This window comes from Anarrhichthys ocellatus, unplaced genomic scaffold, assembly GCF_004355925.1.
Source record: "Anarrhichthys ocellatus isolate YVR2014 unplaced genomic scaffold, GSC_Weel_1.0 scaffold3, whole genome shotgun sequence".
Lineage (NCBI taxonomy): Eukaryota > Metazoa > Chordata > Actinopteri > Perciformes > Anarhichadidae > Anarrhichthys > Anarrhichthys ocellatus.
The window spans coordinates 4,987,285-5,009,104 of NW_022280033.1; the positions used below are offsets into that span (position 1 = coordinate 4,987,285).

Genomic DNA, 21,820 nt, shown 5'->3' on the forward strand with positions numbered 1-21,820 from the left:
TTTTTCTTTAATAAAATGTATTATATCTGTGTGATCTTTCAACAGTCTAAAGCACAACTTCAAACCACAACTGTCAACTAAGCATGTCTGTGCCTTTGAAATAATGGATTGCACACAAAGCACCTCCCCCCAAAAAACCCAACTTGGCAAAAACAAGGTGACTTTACCAGCAATGTGCTGCTCTCATCTGAGTTTTGTGTTACAGGAACAAGCAGTGTGCTAGAATCCAAGAAATGCCTCAGTCACCAAATAAAGAGGGGGAAAAGCCTGCGGGCTGTTACATTTCAACAATTTCCCTCCCATCCGTGCTGAAATTAATTTTAACTGGTGTTGTGTTAAGATCACAAGAGCTGCTTCACGCGTAAAAAAAAAAAAGGAAAAGAAACTATTTAAAGAGCTGGTGGACCTTCCCCGGGGGGGCTGTAGAGAGATGTGGAGGAAAGAAAATGACTTACTTTTACAAGCCTGTGAGGAAAAGAGAGTAAAATAAAAAAGATAAAATCAAATCTTTATCGAATCTAAATGCAATGATTAAACATCATCACAGCAATGAGGAAGCAATAACTGCTGTGGAGAAAAAGAGAGACAAAGAGAGACAAGATGCCTGCAGAGGGATAAACAGACATTGTAGCTGGTCCCTCTGCTTTGGATTCATGCCTCAAAGCCCCTCTTTTGTCTCGAAGCCAAACCACTTGAGGTGACCCTCATTCATGCAGTTAAAACAGAAGGGCAGCGCAGGAATGTATGAAAAACTTAAGTCCTTTGTCAAGTCTGAAAATACCAGATTTAAAATGACCTCTACTGTTCCCCCGGGGTTTGCTCTCATTAGCTGCTGCTGCTGCTGCTGCCGCAGCTCGTGGTAAATGTTCGCCATAGCAGGTGTGAGCAAAGCGAGCTAACTGTTTAAGATAAATGTGTGCTGTTCTGCATAAAGACACACTCAAGTGGTGATTTCCAAAAATATACAGCATATGTTCCCTCTCGCTGCCCTACAGTGAACTGACATCTCTGCAAGAATGTCATTAATTTAATTTGCTACACTGAACTAGTTATTAATCTCAGTAGACTTGAATAGATTCTCATACAGTCGATTGCCTGTTACACGTCAGTGGCGTAATTTGTGATTTCTCTTCGCCACTAGGGAGAGAAACCTTGGACCTTCTGATTAAATTCTGCGCATAAAGAAATCATCCAATATTGTGATTTGTTAGATCGCCGCAAAAAAAAAAAAATAAAGAGAGAGGTTTTATCACTGAATGCTCAATGAAGCGTTTTGTCTTCTGGAAACCATCTAGCGCTCAGAGGTTAAAATAGCTGCCTGCTATTTCAGTGTAAAGAACATGCAGCTCTTTGGCTGCATTCCCACTGAATCTCACATCCAGATTCAGGAGGAGAGTCATGCATATGCAAGGTATTTGGCCATGCTTTTGATGTGGACAACATGTTGAGACATTGTTTATAGTGTTAAGGAATGCTGACAGACAATATGCAACCATGTTCTCACATTGCAACTTCTCTGCCTTCTTTCTCCCCTGTACTGTATTTCCTAATATTGAATCATTTTTGCTTGTTCATTCAAAATCTGTCATTCTCTCTCTCTCTCTCTCTCTCTCTCTCTCTCTCTCTCTCTCTCTCTCCCAGTTTCTCTGGGGAATAAAAAGCAGGGAGGACATGAAGGTGATACTCCCTCCCCACCACCTCTTATTGTAATCCCTCTGGTTTAGAACTAGACACCAGAGTAATTGAAATCTGTGTTTGCGCTACAGAATTAGACAAGGCAAGCTAAAGTGTAATGCGCCACATTTGATGTATCTGCAATACAGCAAGGATAATGCAGACAGATGCTGACGAGTGCAAGATACTGAGCATCCAGCAGAATACAATATAAAAACTCCTGGTCTCCTTTCTCTTACCAAAATCTGAACTCTACTGTAATTCCCAGCGTGAAGACTGGCTCAAGGTTTCCTCATAATTATGAGGCAACACATGTATTTTTATAGCTGGAGAGCAGCTTTAGTGAATGCAGAGGAACCAGGAGGAATGAATGAAGGCTGAATCAATAAAACATCTCGTCGACTAAAATTGGAACAGGCGTGCATCTGTCTTAAAAGAAACACATATCTGCATTAGAGAATATCTCACAGGCCTCAGACTGCATGCTCAGTACATCTGGCAAACATCTAATATTTTGAAGATGAAATGATCGAATCCAAAACTCCTCATCTGCGCTCTCTGCTGTTGCCCAAAAAACCTAAGAGTTTTTAAATAGCAAATTATTCTAAATTGCTTCTCTGTTGCCATGGATACCCCCCCCCCCCTCCAACATCCCCAATACCAACCCTGTTGTGCAATTACATTAGAGTGCCAAGGCATGGTGAGGTATTAAAAATGTGTAACAGGCAGAAATGAAGAGAGATACTGAAATGTGATGTTTCTGTAACAAGAGATCACGTAGGAAACCAGGAGGATTAAATATGTAGGAGCTGTTAAAAGGCGCTGACCTGTATAATGAAAGAAACAGCATGAAGTGCAAAGCAGGGAGTGAGAGAGACACAGAGAGAGAGAGAGAGAGAAAATGGCACAGCACAGAAGCAAAAGGCAGTCTATTTCAAGGTTATTGATGCCATCTTTTTCATGACCTCATTTTTAATTCAGAGCGCTGGGCCCTGACAGCTAATCTCGGGAAACGGTTTAAATAAATATCATTAAAGCTTCCCTGTAGCCGCAGCGGCAGACCTTGGCTTGGACATTTCTGCATTGATTTTCCCCTGCACACTAATGAATGGCGCTCAGCGACTAAAAAACAGTAACTTTGAAAATTACAATTAGCTGAGGTTATCTCCTGTTCAATTTCAGCCATGTAACTCCATTACCAACTGCTCCTGGACAGCGTAAATATATTATGCCCCTGGCTCCGTCTTTCACAATAACATCTCCTAGGAAACCATTTCATATGATTTTACCATTAGGGCTGTAAAGGGATAATGTGTACAATTTAAAATGAGAGCTGAATGCTTGTGGATATCCACAGTCTTTAACCCAAATAATGCCAAGTCGGCCAAGAATATCCACTTCATTTAAAGCAATTATGTCCTGAAATATGGTTTCCTTTCTTCCCACTATGTGATGCTTCACATTCCCTGCTTTACTGTACTTTGCCCCGCCGAGACAAATCAGAAGTGGTCCTTCAGAGAGCAGAGGGAAATATAAGTGTTGTTCCAGTTTTGTACACTGTACATTCGTCCCTGTGAATTATATTTCTGTAGCACATTGACTAATGATTAAAGGTGGAAACAAAGACGCCTCTGGGGGACAAACGCACACTTCAGCGAGCCCACAAACAGCCTCATTCATCATGCAGAGAGAATGGCCGTGTTTGCTGAGTTAATACAATGAAGCTAATTGCCCTCCAAGCAGCCCAAACACCAAGGCTCAGCTAAAATTATTCCCCTGAATGGAAACTTGCTCAGGTTCAGCTGATCTCTCTCTCTCTCTCTCTCTCTCTCTCTCTCTCTCTCTCTCTCTCTCACACACACACACACACACGCCCCATCCCCTCCACCCCTCCCTTTTACACCTTCTCTCCCTGTCATCCTGATATTCACTGCAGTGAGTGGATATTATTGCTTTGTATTGATTCAGCATTATTTCTGGAGAAGGAAAGGCCAGCGCAGCAGCAGTCACACCTCAACGCGTCCCACGTGGCTTCGTCCTACCCCGCCTGTCTTCCTACGACCCTATTTACACCTTAAAAACTGAAGGACAATATAGCTCTCCACATCTGGCTTCAAAGTAATTTCTTGGCAGAGACGCATCGCACTGACTTCACAAAAAAAAAAGGATCAAACACATATTCTGACCCGCAAAAAACAAAACAATATTTGACCAACATCATCTCTGGCACTTGAAAGTCGTAACTATTATTAGTATAAATAAAACACACCCCTGTTGGAGGCAGTGGGGAAGAACTAGGAACGCAGCGTAAACACTGAAAGCACCCTCAGCCGAAACATTTAGAGGCACAGTGTCAACATGTGTACAAATACAACACACTGAACAATACTCTCTCACACCTATGGTTTCACAAATTTCCTGGAAAAGCCTCTCCGGTTGCCATTGCCTGCGCTTGCAAATTCGCTTACAGCATGCAATCTTGACACAATATGAAGCTGCCCGGCTCCCTCATATGGTACTGCTGCTACATTGCTGTATTACTGACAGGTGTGTGTGTGCCTAAGCTGTGCTGATGCATGAACCTGCAGCAGCCGGAGGGATGTGGAGAGGGTCGCCGGCCCGGAGGAATGACCTGCCTCATGAGCGACTGGTTATCTCTTGTTGGGAAGATTGTGTTTGGCATTTGTTTAACCTTGGGAAAGTGGGCGTGTGTGCATGTTTGTGCATGCGTGGGAGTGCGAGTGTGTGCAAGCAGCCCTGAATAATACCCTCACAGCTCCCTCAGGATCATATTCATATGCTTGCTTTGGTTTGGTAATACCATCTGAGTGATTATAATGTGGAGGTTCACGCTGCTGCAGTATCTGACTGAATGATTAGTGGAATACATTAAACTGGTGTTTTCATTTTATCTTGCAGCTCTCTGTGCTTGCAATGCATGTATGGTGGAGAGGGTGGTTACTTTTTATATGTGCATCCATGTAGGTCACTTAATAATTCAAAACTTTGCAGTCATTTTGAGCTTTTAAATCCTCTTTAGCCTGCTTGTACAGCAGCATGGGTGGAGTTTACTGCATAATTGGTTCCACAGTGCCACACAACTAATCAATTAATCCTAAGAAAAAGAACTGAATCTCATCTCATCATGAATTGATTTAGGCCCATAAGGAAAGCATTTCTTAATCCTATTAGAACTGCATGCCCCAACAGTGAGAGACTGTTCTTCACATATGTGTAAGTGCATTGACTTCCCCTGAATAAGATCAATTATTCTCTTGTAGTGCCCTGATGTTATGAATTAAGCATTGTGAAATCATATCTGATGCAGCTGTGAGGGAGTTTACTCACTTCAGGCGATGCAAACTGTTCCATGTGTGCATGCATAATGTGTCATATACAGTATAAGCGCCGAACATGATAATTCACCTCTCGTAGTGTCTCCGTGTACACGTGGCGGCACTTGTGCTGCTTGGGTTCCCGCCCAATTCATCATATACGTGCTTCCACTGTCTGCGGACTGTGATCTGGAGGGATGGGTGAGAAGACAAAGTGAGAAGACAAAGAGGAAAAAGAATAAGAGACAAAGGACGACGATGAGATTAATGTAGAGTGAGGAAAATTGAAAAGAATATGAGAGTAGGAAAGAATTGGAAAAATAGAAAACAAAACAAAGAGAAAAACACAAGTGGTTGAGATCATTTTCAGGTCTTGGGGAGTTACTGAGTCATGGTGTTCCAGTTATTGAATCCTCAACACTCAATTCTCTAACATAATAAGCTCTGTTAACATCATGCAGTCAGTTGTTCCTGCTATAACCCCCTTTCCCATAACAGATGACGGGCTACAACACAAAACACAAAACTTCAAGCTGCCACGGAGCCAACAAAGCCTGGACATGAAACATGAGATAATCAGCTGCAGATATGAGGGTTTTAAAAGGCTATGAGCCCCAATTATATGAGCAGGATCCTGTTTATGGTCTGGTCTGGTCTGGCTGTCTGTTTTGATGACATTAAACCAGCTAGATAATGAAGAAACAGGCATGAGCAATACACTTGACGACTAAACATCAAACATTGACTTCACTTTGGAAACACGTCGCACATGAATAGTGAATGAATAAACGGCAGGTGGGGCTGCCAATGCCTGTGCCTCATACATACTCAATTCTCCGGTTGTGTGTGTGTGTGTGTGTGTACATGCGGTACATGTGAGTACACACTGTATGTGCATTTCACTTCATCTCCAACATGGGAAAAAATGAGCGATTTGACCAATTTCCTTCTGACCAGCACAGAGCAGAGGAACATGTGTTTTCCACTCTAAGGGGGTTTTGAAACAACGGCATCATTTTTGCTAAATGCGGCTCTGAGCAAGACTTTCTCCTTGGGAAAATAGTGACTGACCTCAAGGGGCAAAAGGAGGGCAGAAAAAGCCAAGGCAGGGAAGAAGCATGGGAGGTAGGTAGGGTGTAAGTGACAGAGAAGGAGATAATAAATAACAAGAGAGCAGGAGAACGGAAACAGAAAGAGGGGGAGATAGAAGACAGAAGGGAGGGACTTCAACGAAAGAGAGGGAATATATCCCCACACATGTGAATACTTACCAACTCATATCCTCCTAGTTTCTGAGCAGCTTGAAACATGGTCCAAAGGTTGACTGTGGAAGATAGAAGACAAACAAAGCAGTCAGGAAGTGAGCTGAAAGACATGACGTCACATACAGTCATCACACCAGACAGAGGGAGATAAATACAGTGCTGGAGGAAGTATTTAGATCCTTTTGGTAAGTAAAAGCAGTACTAAATAAATACCAACATGTAAAATACTTAACTAAGTACTATCGACAAAATATACTTAAAAGTAGTCATTATGCAGAGTGTCGAAATACATATAGGAAAGTAATAAGGATAATATTTCCTTTTCAAATGCAGTTAAGTAGAAGTACATACTTTATGTCATACCCAAATACTTAAGTATACTTGAGACAGACAGACAAATAGATAGATACACAGATAGAAGTGGTAAATGAAAACATCTTTTGTTTATCCTTTTCACACAAAGCAGCACTGTTCTTCAGCTGAAAGGCTGCCAATGAATATTGAGTACTTGTACAATCACCGCTGTGTGATAAAATACAGAATATGCTTCATCCCGACAAAGAGATCTGTTAACCCTCAGCCGCTGCCTGCAGGTATGAATGAAAACTATTACAAGCATCAAACGCTTGGCAATATGCTCAAACTTCTGTTTGAACTAATGCAAATTCATTTGCATTGATTTCCCCATGCAAATACTCCATGACAGGCCATATCAAAATACAAGTCTGGTGTAACATTTTCCTAAAAATAGCCATGTAAGCTTTCAGAGAGGCTTCACATGGCTGTCTGTCTTTGAAAGAAAATGTTTCCCGCAAACAAAGAACCACAAGTTCATTGGAGCCCTTTTTTGTGGCAATGACATTTATATTTGCTTTCTGTAACATCATTGTTTAACATTTTTATATGAAGGCATATAAATAAGAAAAGGAGGCCTCGCCTGGGGAGAAATCCATCAAAATTCAATCTGTGCGTACACAAAGCCTTGCATTTGTCAAAATGACATTTTCCTATCTCCGCATTTGACAGCATTGATTTTTTTTCCTTCCCTCCTCTCTGCTACCGTTGTCAATGCACGGGTGGAATAACAAAGGCAGCTGGGTAGGTTTTTCTGTTTGAACTGAGCACTCCGGCGTATTGTGCTTTCTGACTGTAGAAACAGAAAGATGGTCTATTTAACTAGCTTGTTATGCATCGACAGTAATTACCACAATAGCACACGGGACTGAGAGGGAACAGAACAGATAAAGGAAATGAGAGAACATGCCTTTTCTTAGATGTCTTGTCATTAGCAATTTCTTTTCTTAATTCCCCTCTATTTGGCAGGAGCAATTATCACTGAGATAAGGATGACAAAACAGGAACACAATGCAGCCTCGATGACACACCGATGGCACGGCAATTAGACAACAAGGCTGAAAGAGGGAGACAAATTGGAACTGATGTTCACAATCACATGCTGATGCCCGAGCACTGAAGCACACACAAGTCTGGCATAGTCGCACACGCACAGTTACTAGTTAATCTAGCAGATCAAGGGCATTCAGAATATACAATGTAACTACAACTATTTCTATTTTATTCTTCCTAAATCCACTCTCTCTCTCTCTTTCTCTCTCATTTCTTTCAGCGCCTCTGCTGCACAGTACAACTTCAATGACAGCAGCTGTAGAGCAAAGTCAATATTAACCAAGTGATAAAAAATAGAAGGACAGCAGCTTACATGAATAAACTGTAGCACAACACAGTTTCCCCCTCCAACTGTAACGGCTCCGTGAATGTAAAACCAACTATTTTTTGACAAGTGTGAATTCGGGTCCTGTGAATGGGTTGACTGAAGAGATTTAGAGCTACATTTTCCTTTTTCCATAATACTTTTTCTGGGGCTGAATCGAGCCATCTTGAGGCATTTCATATTGTAGATGTATTAATCGATACAGTACAAATGTCTGCAACATTTTTTTTTAATCAAATAATTATTTCAGCATACCAAATTATTTTACTGAATATCTCTGGGGTTTGAAGATGTCAACTGGACTGAAGGGCATGTTTTCATTATTTTTGACATTTTATAGACTAAACCAATAACTGATAAAATTAAAGACAATAATTGTTAATTGCAGCCCTAAATGTTCATAATAGGTATTAGCTACGTTTTCCTTTTTTTAACATATTAAACTTAATATCTTCTGATTATTACAGGTGTGGAGTCTCAGACCTGCATTTTTGCTCTAAGATGTTTTATGCATACAAACCCTGGAGTGAAATGTAAATTCAGCATGAGAGTGAGGCGGGAAAACAGGTGGGAACTGTGTTAAACTGGCACAATTAATTTGACTGGGTTTACAATATGTTATGAGCCAATGTAAAGAGATTGATTGGATTTTGTGAGGTTTATGTCTCTCTGCTGGGCTGTTAAGAGTCACAATTGCAGTCTTAAAAAAAAAAAAAAATATCAGGTGAAACTCCAGTCCATGTTCAGATTCAAATCGGGTTTTTTGGAGGTGAATCAAATTGCCGCAGCCAACAAAGCATGGGTAATTCTGGTAAATCATTCAACCATCTGTTGCTTTGTGAAACGTCGGAGAACTTCATAAAAAGATTATTACTCAAACGCAACTAAAATAACACAATTTCACTTTCCATTACAGGAAAGCGAGTTCTTTGATCTTTTAATGCATTTGTAGCGAGTTTAAAGGGAAGAATACGAGAACGCCGCCTGATTACATCTAAAGGCTTGTTGTATTAATTATGATGTGTTTTCCTTTTTTCCCTCCTTTTTACATGCGCTGATGTGTGCTCGCTGCCAAGGACGAAGTTTAAACAGCATGATTTCACCAGTTAATGAGGGCCCTGCTTATGATGTGTCTGGTTTTGAGATTCAAAGCATGTACTGTATGTAAAACAGTTGGCGCGTGGACCTCGACTTTATTCTGAGCTCAAACCAAGAAATGCCAACTAAAAGTAAAGCATGTTGGGTATGTAATTCTCCCTCCGTCTCACGCTACGTCTCCCTCGCTCGCTCCCTCTCTCTATCTCCCTCAACCACAATGACCTATTTAAGCAGCAACATGTCGGCAGACAAGATGACAGGATTGTCAAAATACCGCGGTAGGGTTAGCAGAGTCGAGGCGACCGCAGCTTACCTTCATGTAACAGTTTAAAGTAATGAGTTTTACTGTGCTATAAACTGTCATTGTAAAATGCAATAGACATCTCTCTCCCTCTTCTGCCTCTTGTTAATTTGCTGATGTTGTCATGCTACGTTCCGATGTGAGTGGCTACGTCTTTCTTAGCTCATTTGACTTCCTTCCCCGAGTAAAGACCGAGAAAGAAGTACATCTGAAAACCACGGTTTGAGGTGAGAGCCCACGCTCCCATGTGTCTTGCATCGAGATGAAACATAAAACAAACACAAATGCTGAGAACAGTTTCAAGAGACCAGAGCGCGCCCTTTGTGATGTTTACGTGCATGTTTCTCCTCTCTGTCCCGTGCACACCGAGTGCAAGCTAAGCATCCGACCTATGTTGGAAAATCTTTCATCTTGGGCAGACGTGTTTCGCATAAATGTGATGTTCTTTTAACATTGTTAGAGGACGTTCTTGGCCTTCACAGGAAAGCCCTTTGACAAACTGTGAGAAGATATTCTCTCCTTATATAAAAGCAAGCCAAAATGGGCTCTGACAGGAAGTCTCCAGAGTCTTTTACTAACCACTCGATGTGATTTTTCTCGACATAGACAATTATTCCTTCAGTTTATTGTTACCGCAGATTGAATGTGTTTTTATAGTTTAACAGCAGCGTAATTTAGAGATTTTGGGCGTAATGCCTGCAGTAGTTGGCAGCCAGCTTTACTTTTTCCCCTAAAGCTCTAATATTATGGATAGTTAGAACACAGTCTGCCCCTGACTTGACTGAAAAGTAGCTACCGGTTTCTCTTCTGATCACAACAGAGGGCACTATAGGTAACGTGGTTGCAGATGCTAATTAAAATCCACACAGGGTTTTTCCTGCTTATCTTACCATCGTGTATGACTTACAGAGTGCAATTTCACTCTGATATCTAAACCAACACTTACTTTTGTTTCTTTTCTCAAAGCACTGGACATTTTTGGAGTTGAAATAACATGTTTTTCTTTTCTTGCATGGACATTTTGAACAGGTTTGGTACTTTAACGCTTGCTCCTACAGGTGTCTTTTACTCTGATGCCCTTATCAGCCCAGTAACCTTCCCCACTGTTGATGTTATGACCTAAATCTCCAAAATAACCCGCGTAATGTATCCACACTAACTTTACTATCAGGCCTTTGAGTCTAAACTAGAGTACTCCATGGTTTAAACATTGCCAGTGAGGGAATAAGAGAATAAGTTGTGCTACTCACTCTGTTTGAAGCCGAGGAAGGGGATCCTCTCTATGGGCGTGTCTCTTTCTTTCATGTACTTGTAGAGCTCTACTAAGAATGCTTGCTCCTCTGCTTGACTCTCCTCTGATGTTTCCTCCTCTTTCATTTCCTCCCTCTCGTTCCTCTCCTCTTTTTCCTTTTCCTTATCCTTCCCTCTCTCCTTCTCCTCAGCTGAGGATCTCTTGCTGAGGCCGTAGGCCCTGTGTTTGGCTGCCGGGGGGATTTTTCCGTTGGGTACCATTTTACAGTTAGGTTTGACCTGTAAAGAGAGAGTGTAACTTTAGATGAAAATGAAACCCTTAACAGACTGTTAGACAAATGATTTCAGACAGTTTGGATGAGATGTGTTTGGGTTGAAGCACAAATAAATATTTTTACTGGCAGCCTCTTATTGGTTATCAATGGAGCAGATCTTCCTGTCATCACAGATTAGTTTGACTCCAGCTCCGACAGAGAATTGTTTTATCTGTCCAAGGTCGTAAGAATAACAGCAGTTGAGGGGCTTATATAGATATTTCCTTCACTTTGAATAGTACAACCAAAGTCAGATAAATATCACATATGACATCACTGGGGCTTTAGGAAACTGAGACTAACATTGTTTTACTGCATTCTGGTATTTTATATACCAAACGATTAAGCGAGAAAATACGTGGCAGATTATTCAATACTGAAAATAATTGTTAGTTGCAGCACTATGTTGTTTGACCTAGCGTTCCATATGTATGTATATCTGCATATCAATGCACTGTAGGGGTGTTGCGATTTACCAGATTTGACGTGATATTTAAAAAAAGGAGTTATTGATATCATGTTAGTAATACACATGTGATAATAGTGTGTAAATATTTGAATGCCTCTTAAATTATTTTAGATATACAGTTATGGTTACAGTTTCTCGCTATTGTTTTCTTTAGAGAACGATTTTGGTATCGGAAGCGGTCTGGTTTTCGTTTGCAGTCTGAGTAGTATTGACCAATCACGTTTGATCAGGATGTGGTTGCATGCAGGTAAACGAGCGAAAGAGGCAGAATTGGCCGAAATTCAATGTCGGCACCCACCGGCTATCATCCGACGATGATTTTGCTTTTATTAGCAAAAAAATAAACTGGTAACTGAGTTCAAACTGGCTACTTGTGAAATCCAGTTGTACACGTTGTTTCTCAACTCCAACTCCATTCTCTCATCTCAAGCTGCTAATCGGACTCTACACAATGGCAGTTATCCGGATATCCGCTGGCTACACCAGAACCCCAGAAATATTGCCCGTTGTCCCCGGAGGCTACATTGACGACAGACCGACAGCCGACGGGTTCCAAGATTGGCTCGACCCTCAACGTGAGTGGCCGTCACAGAATGTAACTCTACACTGCTGCCGTGTCTCTCACATTGAATTGTTTGGGAAATGTTGCAGCCTTGTTTTGTCACTGAAGATATATAGAATATCGGGAAAGCAGTTTTTGAACCTGTATTTTTTCAGGATAATCCCATTGAGATTTTGCATCTCTTTTACAATTGGGCTCTGGTCAAGATGGCAGCGTACATAAAAACACAAATAACAAAAACAAAACAGCAAAAAGGTAAAAACATAAAGAATTTCACATTAAAGAGATGACAGACAAGTTTTATGTCATTACTGCAAAGCTAGTACATGAACGAGGACTTAAAGCTACTATTTACTGTATAGTACTCTTCATATAATGTACTTTTGCACATATACTTGTATAATTCAGATATAAATGTCACATCTCCAATTTATTTAACTTCATATTTGACTGTACTTATTTTTTTTATTTAATTCAAAGAGTTCTTTATCTCTTTTCTTACCTCTCAGCCTGTTGTGCTGTGTGATGTGAATATGTGCATTTCCCCTCTAGGATCAATAAAGTCCTGTTTTGTCAAATGTTATCTTCTGTTATCTTCTCTTACCTTGGTAGTAGTTCTGCTGTCTGGGCTGCAGGGGTCCTGTGCTGCCACTGCTGTTGACCCCTGGGTTGACCCCGATGAACCTTGACCCTGAGCCTGACTCTGGGAGTCCCTCCTCTGAGAGGTGGACAGCTTCTTCTTCCGAGGTCGCCCCTTCAGGTTAGGAGCTGAGGGAGAGGAAACGGTGACAGTGAGAATAGCCATGTAGGTGGAAACGCGTGCAGTTAAAGCCTTTGAACAAGCAATCAGGTGTTTTCAGTTATTCTTGCTGATCAGACCTCTGCTCGGGTTGAAGGTGGTCGGAGTGTTGACGGGAATTATTAGGTCGCAAATCTTCATCTGCCAATAAGAATGGCAAAGGTGAGATTTGTCCCGTTCTAAGAGGTTCAACAAAGCTAACTCAGGGACATGTCACTCACTGAGTCTGTACATGCCCACACAGTCCTGAGAAGAAGTCTAATCGAGCAGTTTAACTGGAACCAATTTACAGAGGCTATAAATCACTTTGTATTTTCAACATTTGGCTACGTCTAATGTTTTTATCTGCAAACCATCATCAATGAACTTTGAGAGGAAGAATAAAAGAGATGGGAAAATGTTTTTAGATGTATTTCCACTCCGGGAACTAGCTGAAGAGGAGGAGGCTATGACAAGAACATTTACAATCAGGGAAAGGAATTTTACAGGCCTGCTAGCCTGTAGCTAATTATTTTTAAACTGGATTAGTGCAACATTGTGGTGAATGAGGTAGCAGGCTGCCAAATTGCTCCAATGTGCTAGTAAACACAATCCTCAAATTCCCGCACAGCCTGAAAGAGAAACTACATTTAAATTCAGACAGATGTATTTTTAGGAATTGAAATGAGGGTGTCGCAACAGTCTTAGTATAATACTGTCAGTGGGAAAATTTGGTAAACCCTCAAAGGGAAGAACAGTTTCTGCTGAAAGAAATATTTGATACAGATGCAACAAAATCTCACAACAACATCTATAGAGTGGATATTTTTGTTCTTGTTTTTTTCATATCAGGACTCGCACAGTTGCCATCTCATCATCACCATCAGCATAATAAAGAATTACATTATACTAAAACATCGCAGATGTACCAATCATCGTGGCTTTATTTCTCTGGTTAGCCTGCTCACGTCTTAAAGCTGAACGCTGTTAATTAAAAACACATGAACCTGCCTGATAGGAGCTCTTTGTTTGAAAGGCTGGCAGATATAATTGCTCAGTTCACATTACACACACAATAAAGTATTTAAGCCTTCCAAGTCCTTTGTACACCCACGTTTATGTCAACCCGCGACTGTAATGTAACTTCTTGGCAGAGTGCCTTGCCTCCACGCAGCAACACAAACAGAGATAAGCTCAAAGGAGAGAGAAAGAGAGGAACTTCAAATAATCCAAGTTCAGTCACGTATTTCACAGCGTCAACATTCTTTCTTTCCATCTGCAGTGACAATTAAATCACATCCAAGGTTGTTCTCTGCCAAAAGGGCTCTGTGATTATTTTTGTCGGATCAAATTCCCATCATGAAAATGTTAAAATAACACTGGAGGTGAATAAAACTAAGAGGCAGTCATTAGAAAGGGTAAAATGATCCCGACTCAGCATCCTATCACTCCATGTTGTTATTTTCACAATCGCTACGTTGTGGAGAAACAGTGCAGGGAAAATTCCAAGGGCATTTGTTGTGCATTTGTCATCCCTTTTGCACTAAAAAAACTGGGTGTGTTTTCTTCCGCCAATGTGTTTTCATTCTTAAGCTCACTCTGTCTGTTTTATTCTGCCAATTACTCACTCATGCTGAGAAATTACATAAACGCTATTAGTTACGTATTTACTTGTGTATATTTCTGAAGAGACATACTTAATGCCACATATAGCGTTTATAGCCTGAGCTAATTTGCTATGCTTGAGCCCCTGTAAAGAAATCCATATGGAAGTAGAAATGTACACTCAGTCGAGTGCAGATCTCCGCCAGGTGTGTCTGCAACGACAACTGCTGTATTGTGTGATTGAATGAATAACCCACAATTGTCGAACCCCGGTCTAGACACTAATGGGGAGAAAGGCGCCATAAAAACACACTTCATTGAAACTCAAAAACAATTGTATGCATTGCATTGTATGTAGGCAATTGGCCTAATGTCGCCGTATAAGACACTTCATACTATTGCCAAAAACAAAACTAATCTCACAAAGCTATCTGCCCACGTAGCAGCAACTGAGTGGCGGCGATGTACTCAGCAGTTTGTGTACTGGTAATTACGTTAGCTGTTAGCTATTAGTCAAACACACCGTCTAAAACATTAAAAGTTAGTGCACTCATCTGTGTTATCACGAGCGGCCCCTATCGGCCAGGGGCCACTTAAGAGTAGTGAGTGACGAGTCAACGGGCAGACAATTGCAGTGTTATGCACACACATACGTATATGCACACACACGCGTGACCGATTGTATGATCCTCCTGGCGGAGACAAAACACAAAGCATAAATAGATGCCAAATCACAATAAATGTGCTTTTCAACTAAAACCTTCAGAAAAGTATCTGATGATCACATGCCAGGCATGCACACTGCATTAACAACACATATGCGATCTTACACATCACAAAGACTATGTGACATATGATTAATTCCTGCAGGTTTTTAGGAGATACTGTATATTTTTCAAGATGTGACATCAGTTTAAACAAACGTTGCGTAGGTCTGAGTGAGGTCACACTCTCAGTGCGGTTCTGTTTTTAGTCCAATCACTAACCCCCCGACACCCTACACTGAGTTACATAACCTGCCTGTCTGTTTACATATTTCATCAGGTCAAATACTGCTGCGTAAGAAAATACTGCAGCATAACAGATGGCGATACGACAGCGAGTGAGTTTAAATCGACTTTCTTACGAAGGACAAACTAAGCACTAGTTAAACAACACAAGCAGATATTACTGTACACTGGGGTCAAATGGCGCATTGTGTATTTTTGTAAACATACACTAACAGGCACACAAGGCCAAGTGCAGGTGATCTTTCTGTGCTGCAGAAGTTGTGCAGAACTGCTGATCTGCTCTCCTCGTGGCAGAGTTGCATAAGGGAGGAGTCATCAGCTTTAGAATAACACAAAGAAAATCAAACTGACTCTGTGCAGATTGATTTTCTAGAATGGAAACACAGACATTTATAGTCTGCAAAAAACAGAGCCAACATCACACGGTAATGATTTTACTGCACCCTGGGAGATGTGATATTTTTACCACACTGTGGGCATTAAGTGTTTTTTTTTGTACTAGAAACCAAAGAACGCATTTAAGTATATGGTAATTTCCTCAACGAGCCAAAAACGGGCACTATAGTCATACACCAACAATCTCTGCTGACCAAACTGCCAAGTTCCATTTTGCTTCCCACCGAGTTACTTATTTCTGCTTATCTGGGTCTTTGACATGACTTGGAGACGAGTGACCAGAGGACTCTTTCCTGGTCCTCCACAAACCCACAACCACCCACACCCACACACACACACACACACACACACACACACACACACACATATATACACACAGGTAGAGGGTATTCCCAGGGGTGTGAATCCATCATGTCTTGTCACAGAGCACAGCCCCTGAGCTATGGAAGTCACAGCGACTATAGCGATGAGATGCACAGCCTGACAACTTGACCCCTGGGTGCAGTCGAAGGCTCTCAGCTCTTCACAGCTTTACAACGACGCCTTCTTCTGATAATTTCTCCCCCCTCAGATTCAATTAAATGCAAGCCCTAATACCTCTGTTTCACTGCCATTCAGTTGATGTCGATGATAATGAAAAAGTCATTAGAGACAGCTCAGGAAGGGTTCTGACAGTTCTATGCATCAACAGAGTAGAGCCACAGGGAACCACAACAAAATGGACTGATTGATTGAGAGGCTGCTGGGAATGGAGAGACATTTCAAGCCGGCTGGAGAATTCAACTGACGGGGGCCTCGGTTGATAACACTCACGAAATTGACTGAGAAAAAAAGCTCAATATCTACGTGTGCTAACTTAATGATCGCCTCTTTAAAGGAGGGTGGTTTCAAAAGTCCTCTTTAAATCAGACGGACAAATTATCACTCTGATGGGGCACATTACTTTGTATTTGATTGGCGAACTGAAATTAAAAACATACTTTGATTTATTTAAGTAGATTAGCGGCCGAATCACGTCTTCATTTAGCAGTTTGGGATAACACTAATCAGTGAAATAATCTGTTACAACTATAAATGGTGCAGTGGTTACTTATTTTTTTAGGGGGTCAAAGGATGGCAAATTTGATCTGTTGTTCAGTACATGACTTTGGGCCGAAGTGAATTATCTCTGCAACTATTGGGTAGACTGGCACAACTTCACAAAATAGTTTTGCAGGTATACTAACTCCTGTCATTTGTGTCTAGCTTTAATTAGCAAAGGTTAGCTTGCAAACCTGCTAAACAAAGGCAATTAACATGGTAAACATCATACAAAGTTGACATCACTACATGTTAGCATGGTGATGTTAGCATTTAGCTCAAAAACTACAGCCTCCCAGAGCTGCTAGCGTGGCTGTAGACTTGTAGTCTTATTAAACTCTAGAATCCAGGAGTGGAGGAACCGTTATTTAACGATTTTCTTTGCAATCTTCTCAGTAATCATTTTAAGGAAATGGAAATGAGGCTGTTATCAATGTTGATCATAAAGGTCAAGTTGAAATAAATCACTAATAAAAGCTGTTGAGAAATACCAAAGTACAGAGTGAAAAAGTTAATGATGGACAACACAACTCTGGCTCAACATCATGTTACTAAATAATATTTAATAATTATGTGAATATTAAGTATGAGATAGTTATATCAAAGAGCTTTCATCCCCCATGCAGATGAACTGTGACTGACTGAATAATTAACTACTAATCTGCAAATTAAACTCTTGTCTTCACTCAAACTCTTAAATTCTGCAGTTTAACTTCAACTTCCTCTCCCAACAATGAGGTCCAAGTTCATTGGTGAGGGAGGAGCTGGGGGAGGACGAGGGAGGCATGACTAGAACAAGTAGTGGTAGGTAAAAAAAAACATGTTTTGGCATATTTTGTCATCTCACTTGGTTGCAAATTCACAAAAGGCCTGACACCCACTCAGCAATTATCAGCATAGCTCTCTGCCAAGGGTAACATTCATGTTGCAATACACGGCCTTGTCTGTATAGTACAGTGTGTCCCCCAGGACAAAACGGAATACAAAACAATACCGAACCATTTTTTATCATAATTCACCTCCTGTATGAACAAGTAATGTCTCGTTAAGTTTACAAAGCTTTTATGAGATCAGAGTGACAAGACCAAAAGGGCAGCATATAAATACCAAGTAAAGTGACGAAACATCCCGTTAATAAATGTTGAAACAAACCAGATCTTTAGATTAAATAATATACAATATATATAACGTTAACCATTGAAGTCAGTTAGGCAGCACAAAGACATAGAGTAGAGTTATATTCCAGCTCCGTTATTATCGATGTAAATTCTCTAAGAGAGATCCAGTCAGTCAATTTGAAGTCACTCCTTAATGCGTCACATGGTGAAGGGGCAGAGGACTTAAAAGATTTTTAACCAAACACAGCGTGAAGTCGTCGGTAAAACATCCGACGAGTGCATACCACAACGACCACAGCTTCAGGACGAATATGAATCTGCGCAGGTGAGAAGGATTACTCTCCTGGGATGGATTTGTAAATGAAACTGTAGCTGTGAATACGCCCACACACAGACAAAGAAGGTTGCTCATGGTCTGGCATACACGGTTACAGTGGTTCCTTGGAAATTTACAGCCAGTCATAAAACACAAGGCTCCATGACAGACAGTACTTAAACCCTGTAAGCACTGGCCAGATGCATTTTTATAGATGTAAAAATAAAAAGATCCTGATAATGAAGCCATAATACGCCTAAAAACTTTTTAGATGGAAAACAGAAGCAGAGTTTTGTCATTGAAATAAAACTTGACTGCAATAAAATAGAATTCAATAGAATATGAGTAATGGGTTCCAAAATATGATTCATAAGGAACAATAACATCACCTGTCAGAGTGAAAAAAAAATAAACCAAAGTAAATAAAACATAACAAATAATGAATGAAACCTGACAAATCATGATACAAAACAGCCTCTGATACAGCTCTTGAGACACCGACTTTAATCTGTAGAGCAGCGGAGCATTAAATGTGCGATCAGTGAAGTGATATTACACTTTGGTGGAACATTTTAACTCTTAACTCCACTGGAGGAACAGGGATGTGACAAGGGAGGCTCAAAAGCAGCAAGTTAACATTACCAGAGAGAATATAAAAAAGGCAGCGATGACCGATTCCTCAGCCAGCAGTGACAGGCGACGGCACGTCTTCACTCTGCATCAAAGACCTCAAAGGCTGGAGAGATTGCAAGTGTTTCTGCTCAAGGACGGCATGTTTCTGACCACAGTTTGAGGAGGTGACGGAAAAATTAGGTTTCTGTGTTTCTATTTGATTGAGAAACATGCCTGAGCAACAGTTTCTAACTGAGCACATATGTACACAGCACATTTCCTAGTGTGTGTATATATATATATATATATATATATATATATCAATTATTTTTACTTACTATTTTTTTAGGGAGATTTGCCTGTAAAGTACAGTAGTAATTCAGAACGAAGTTTATAAGTCAATTCTGCTGAGTATTCATAATCATGTATTTAAATCTAATATGAGAGGAGAGTTCATTCATCAAGGCTTTAATCAGTTCCACATAGCGCTAGCAATATTAATTATGGTATTTTATCAGACTGTACTAGTGGTTCTGACAATGGGTCATAACAGCGTTGCACTCGCCACCTCTGTTGTAGAGATTCAGGTGAAACAACATATATTGGGTCAATCCGCAGAACCTTTTAAAGCTTTTCAAATAATACTAAATTTGACATAAATCAGAGTTTTTGCCTCATACGTATGAACCCTGGGCCAGGTGGCTAATTTATATTTACTTTATGTCGTACTCAGAGACAAGCTCTAATCTACATTGTTTTGCCCCCGGTTGAGTTTCCCAAATCTCAACAACAAAAATGGTGGAAAGAGATTTTCAGGTTTTTGCATTAATAATACGTACATTTAGGTCACATTATTGCTGTTGTATTATTATTGTTATAATGCAGTTTAAGGTTCCAAGGAGAGGTTTTGATCTGTATTTGTGCTCTGGAACGTTTTTTTTTTTTCATGAGTCTTTCCCCATTTTGTTTATCTCATGCACACACACACACACACACACACACACACACACACACACGCGCACACACACACTCACACACACACAGAGACGGATAAACACGGGTGACTACAGGTGGCGGCAATGTGCCAAGAAATGCATCAACGTATCAACAAAGGCAGGGAAGAAGAACACAACAAGCTAGTAAATATGGATGTAAATGACAGCAGGATTTAAAATGCCTGAAAAAAATAATTTTGTCTGCTCGAGCAACCACAGACTAGTAGTGAGCATCAAGCACTCCCTCCTCTCGATCATTTTGTTACTGACTGTAGCCAACGTCGCATTTCACGTACTAATATCAAGCATTTCTGACGGGCTCATAATTCTCACTTTGTCACATCTGACAGCAGAGTTATTCCTCTGTTCCTGTGCTCGAGGCACGTTTCCGCACACAGTCATTGGAGACACACTGACAGCACAAAATGTTTTTAATGAACAGTATTACTTCAAGCATCTCCATCCTTGCAATCATCAAAAATTACACAATGTGCCCACAGAGTGAGACAGAGTGTGTGGGTGGACAGAGAACACTGTTTTTTATTAATCATCAAAACCTCCGTAGGTTGATAGATGATACAAGTGTTAATTCATTTCTCATAATTATACAGAGGGAGATCATCGTTAATAAACTGCACAACATTTCACAGCAGAATGTAAGAATACAGTGTTACATATTAGGCAAACCTCAGGGGGTTTACCATCAATAACACTGAAACATTTTCAACACTGGTGTTATTTTCTTGCCTGTTTTCGCCCGTGAATGCAACATAAGAAGATATTTTCGTACTGCTGTGGCTGAGAGCTATTCTGAATTTAATGAGGAATGCATTTGGCTCCATCTTAGGCATGACAATGGATACTAGTTACTGCTATTACACAAACACAACCTCGCCCTCTCAATAAAATAGATGGAGAGAAGGAGGGAGGGAGGAAGGGAGAGGAGTAACAGAATCAGAGAGAGAGAGAGAGAGAGAGAGAGAAAGAGACAGATGAAGGAAAAAGGCAGCAAACACCACCAAGACGAGAGAAAAATGTATCAGTTTTGTGTTTGGAGAGAGCACCTGTGTCAGGAACTCTCATCCTGACTACTGACACAAACCCCACCGTAACACACGGCTATTAGAGCATGTGCCTGAGTGAAAGGCGGGGATTAGTCCGGCTTGTTACTAAAAGAGCTCTAACAACAGTCCCCCGAGGTGCAGCCGACTCATCCGCAAGTCCTCAACAGCTTCTTGTAAACAGGTCTCTCCACACAGCACTTTGATTGTCTCTGCCTCAACCTCTATATTATAGTGCATTTGGAGTTTTTTCATTTGAATAACCAAATTTTCATGTTTTGAGATATCTGAGAGGTCTGAAATGTCCAATTACAAAGGGGCTTCATTTAATTTCACTTGTGATGCTCGCAGCATTTAAAAAAATATATTTAAAACTGCACTAATTGATTATTTTTGAGTGGAACAAGCTGAAAACACAACAGTGGCATTTTTATCACCTTGTAAAATAGTTATGGGGCAGTTGTTAGGAAACAAGAGTTGCCAATTTTCACATACAACAGACGTGGAGCAACATTAGCATTCATTTGGAGTCACATTTGTTGCAGGGTAAGTCCAATATTCACTCTTCCCTATCACTCTGTTTTGGTCTCTACCAACTCCTGAGGGAAATATCTGAATCTATATCTGATGAATGCTCCCATCTTCCAGCTACATTTGTCTGTCTTCGGTTTGGTGCTGAACAGGTCAACAAGAAGAGGAAAACAGCTGCTGCCCGAAACAAGGTTGATGAGAATGGTGAGATTGAAAGGAAACAGTAAAGTTGTATGTAGCAGCTTTCAACAAACATGTGTCCATATCCTTGGAACTACTTTCTACTGAAGAAATGACCCCCCCCCCCCCCCAATAAT

At 40.7% G+C, this 21,820-nt stretch overlaps 1 protein-coding gene across 1 annotated transcript in view; it reads right to left on the minus strand.

Annotated features, from left to right (window-relative positions):
• Positions 1-21,820, minus strand: part of arid5b (AT-rich interaction domain 5B) — a 73,643-nt gene that overhangs the window by 8,810 nt on the left and 43,013 nt on the right. Inside the window, exons 5-8 of the mRNA XM_031840876.1 lie at positions 12,606-12,769; positions 10,656-10,935; positions 6,281-6,333; positions 5,101-5,198 (exon numbers count right to left, since the gene is read on the minus strand). Of these exons, the coding sequence (XP_031696736.1) occupies positions 5,101-5,198; positions 6,281-6,333; positions 10,656-10,935; positions 12,606-12,769 (595 nt within the window). The remainder of the gene's footprint in view (positions 1-5,100; positions 5,199-6,280; positions 6,334-10,655; positions 10,936-12,605; positions 12,770-21,820) is intronic.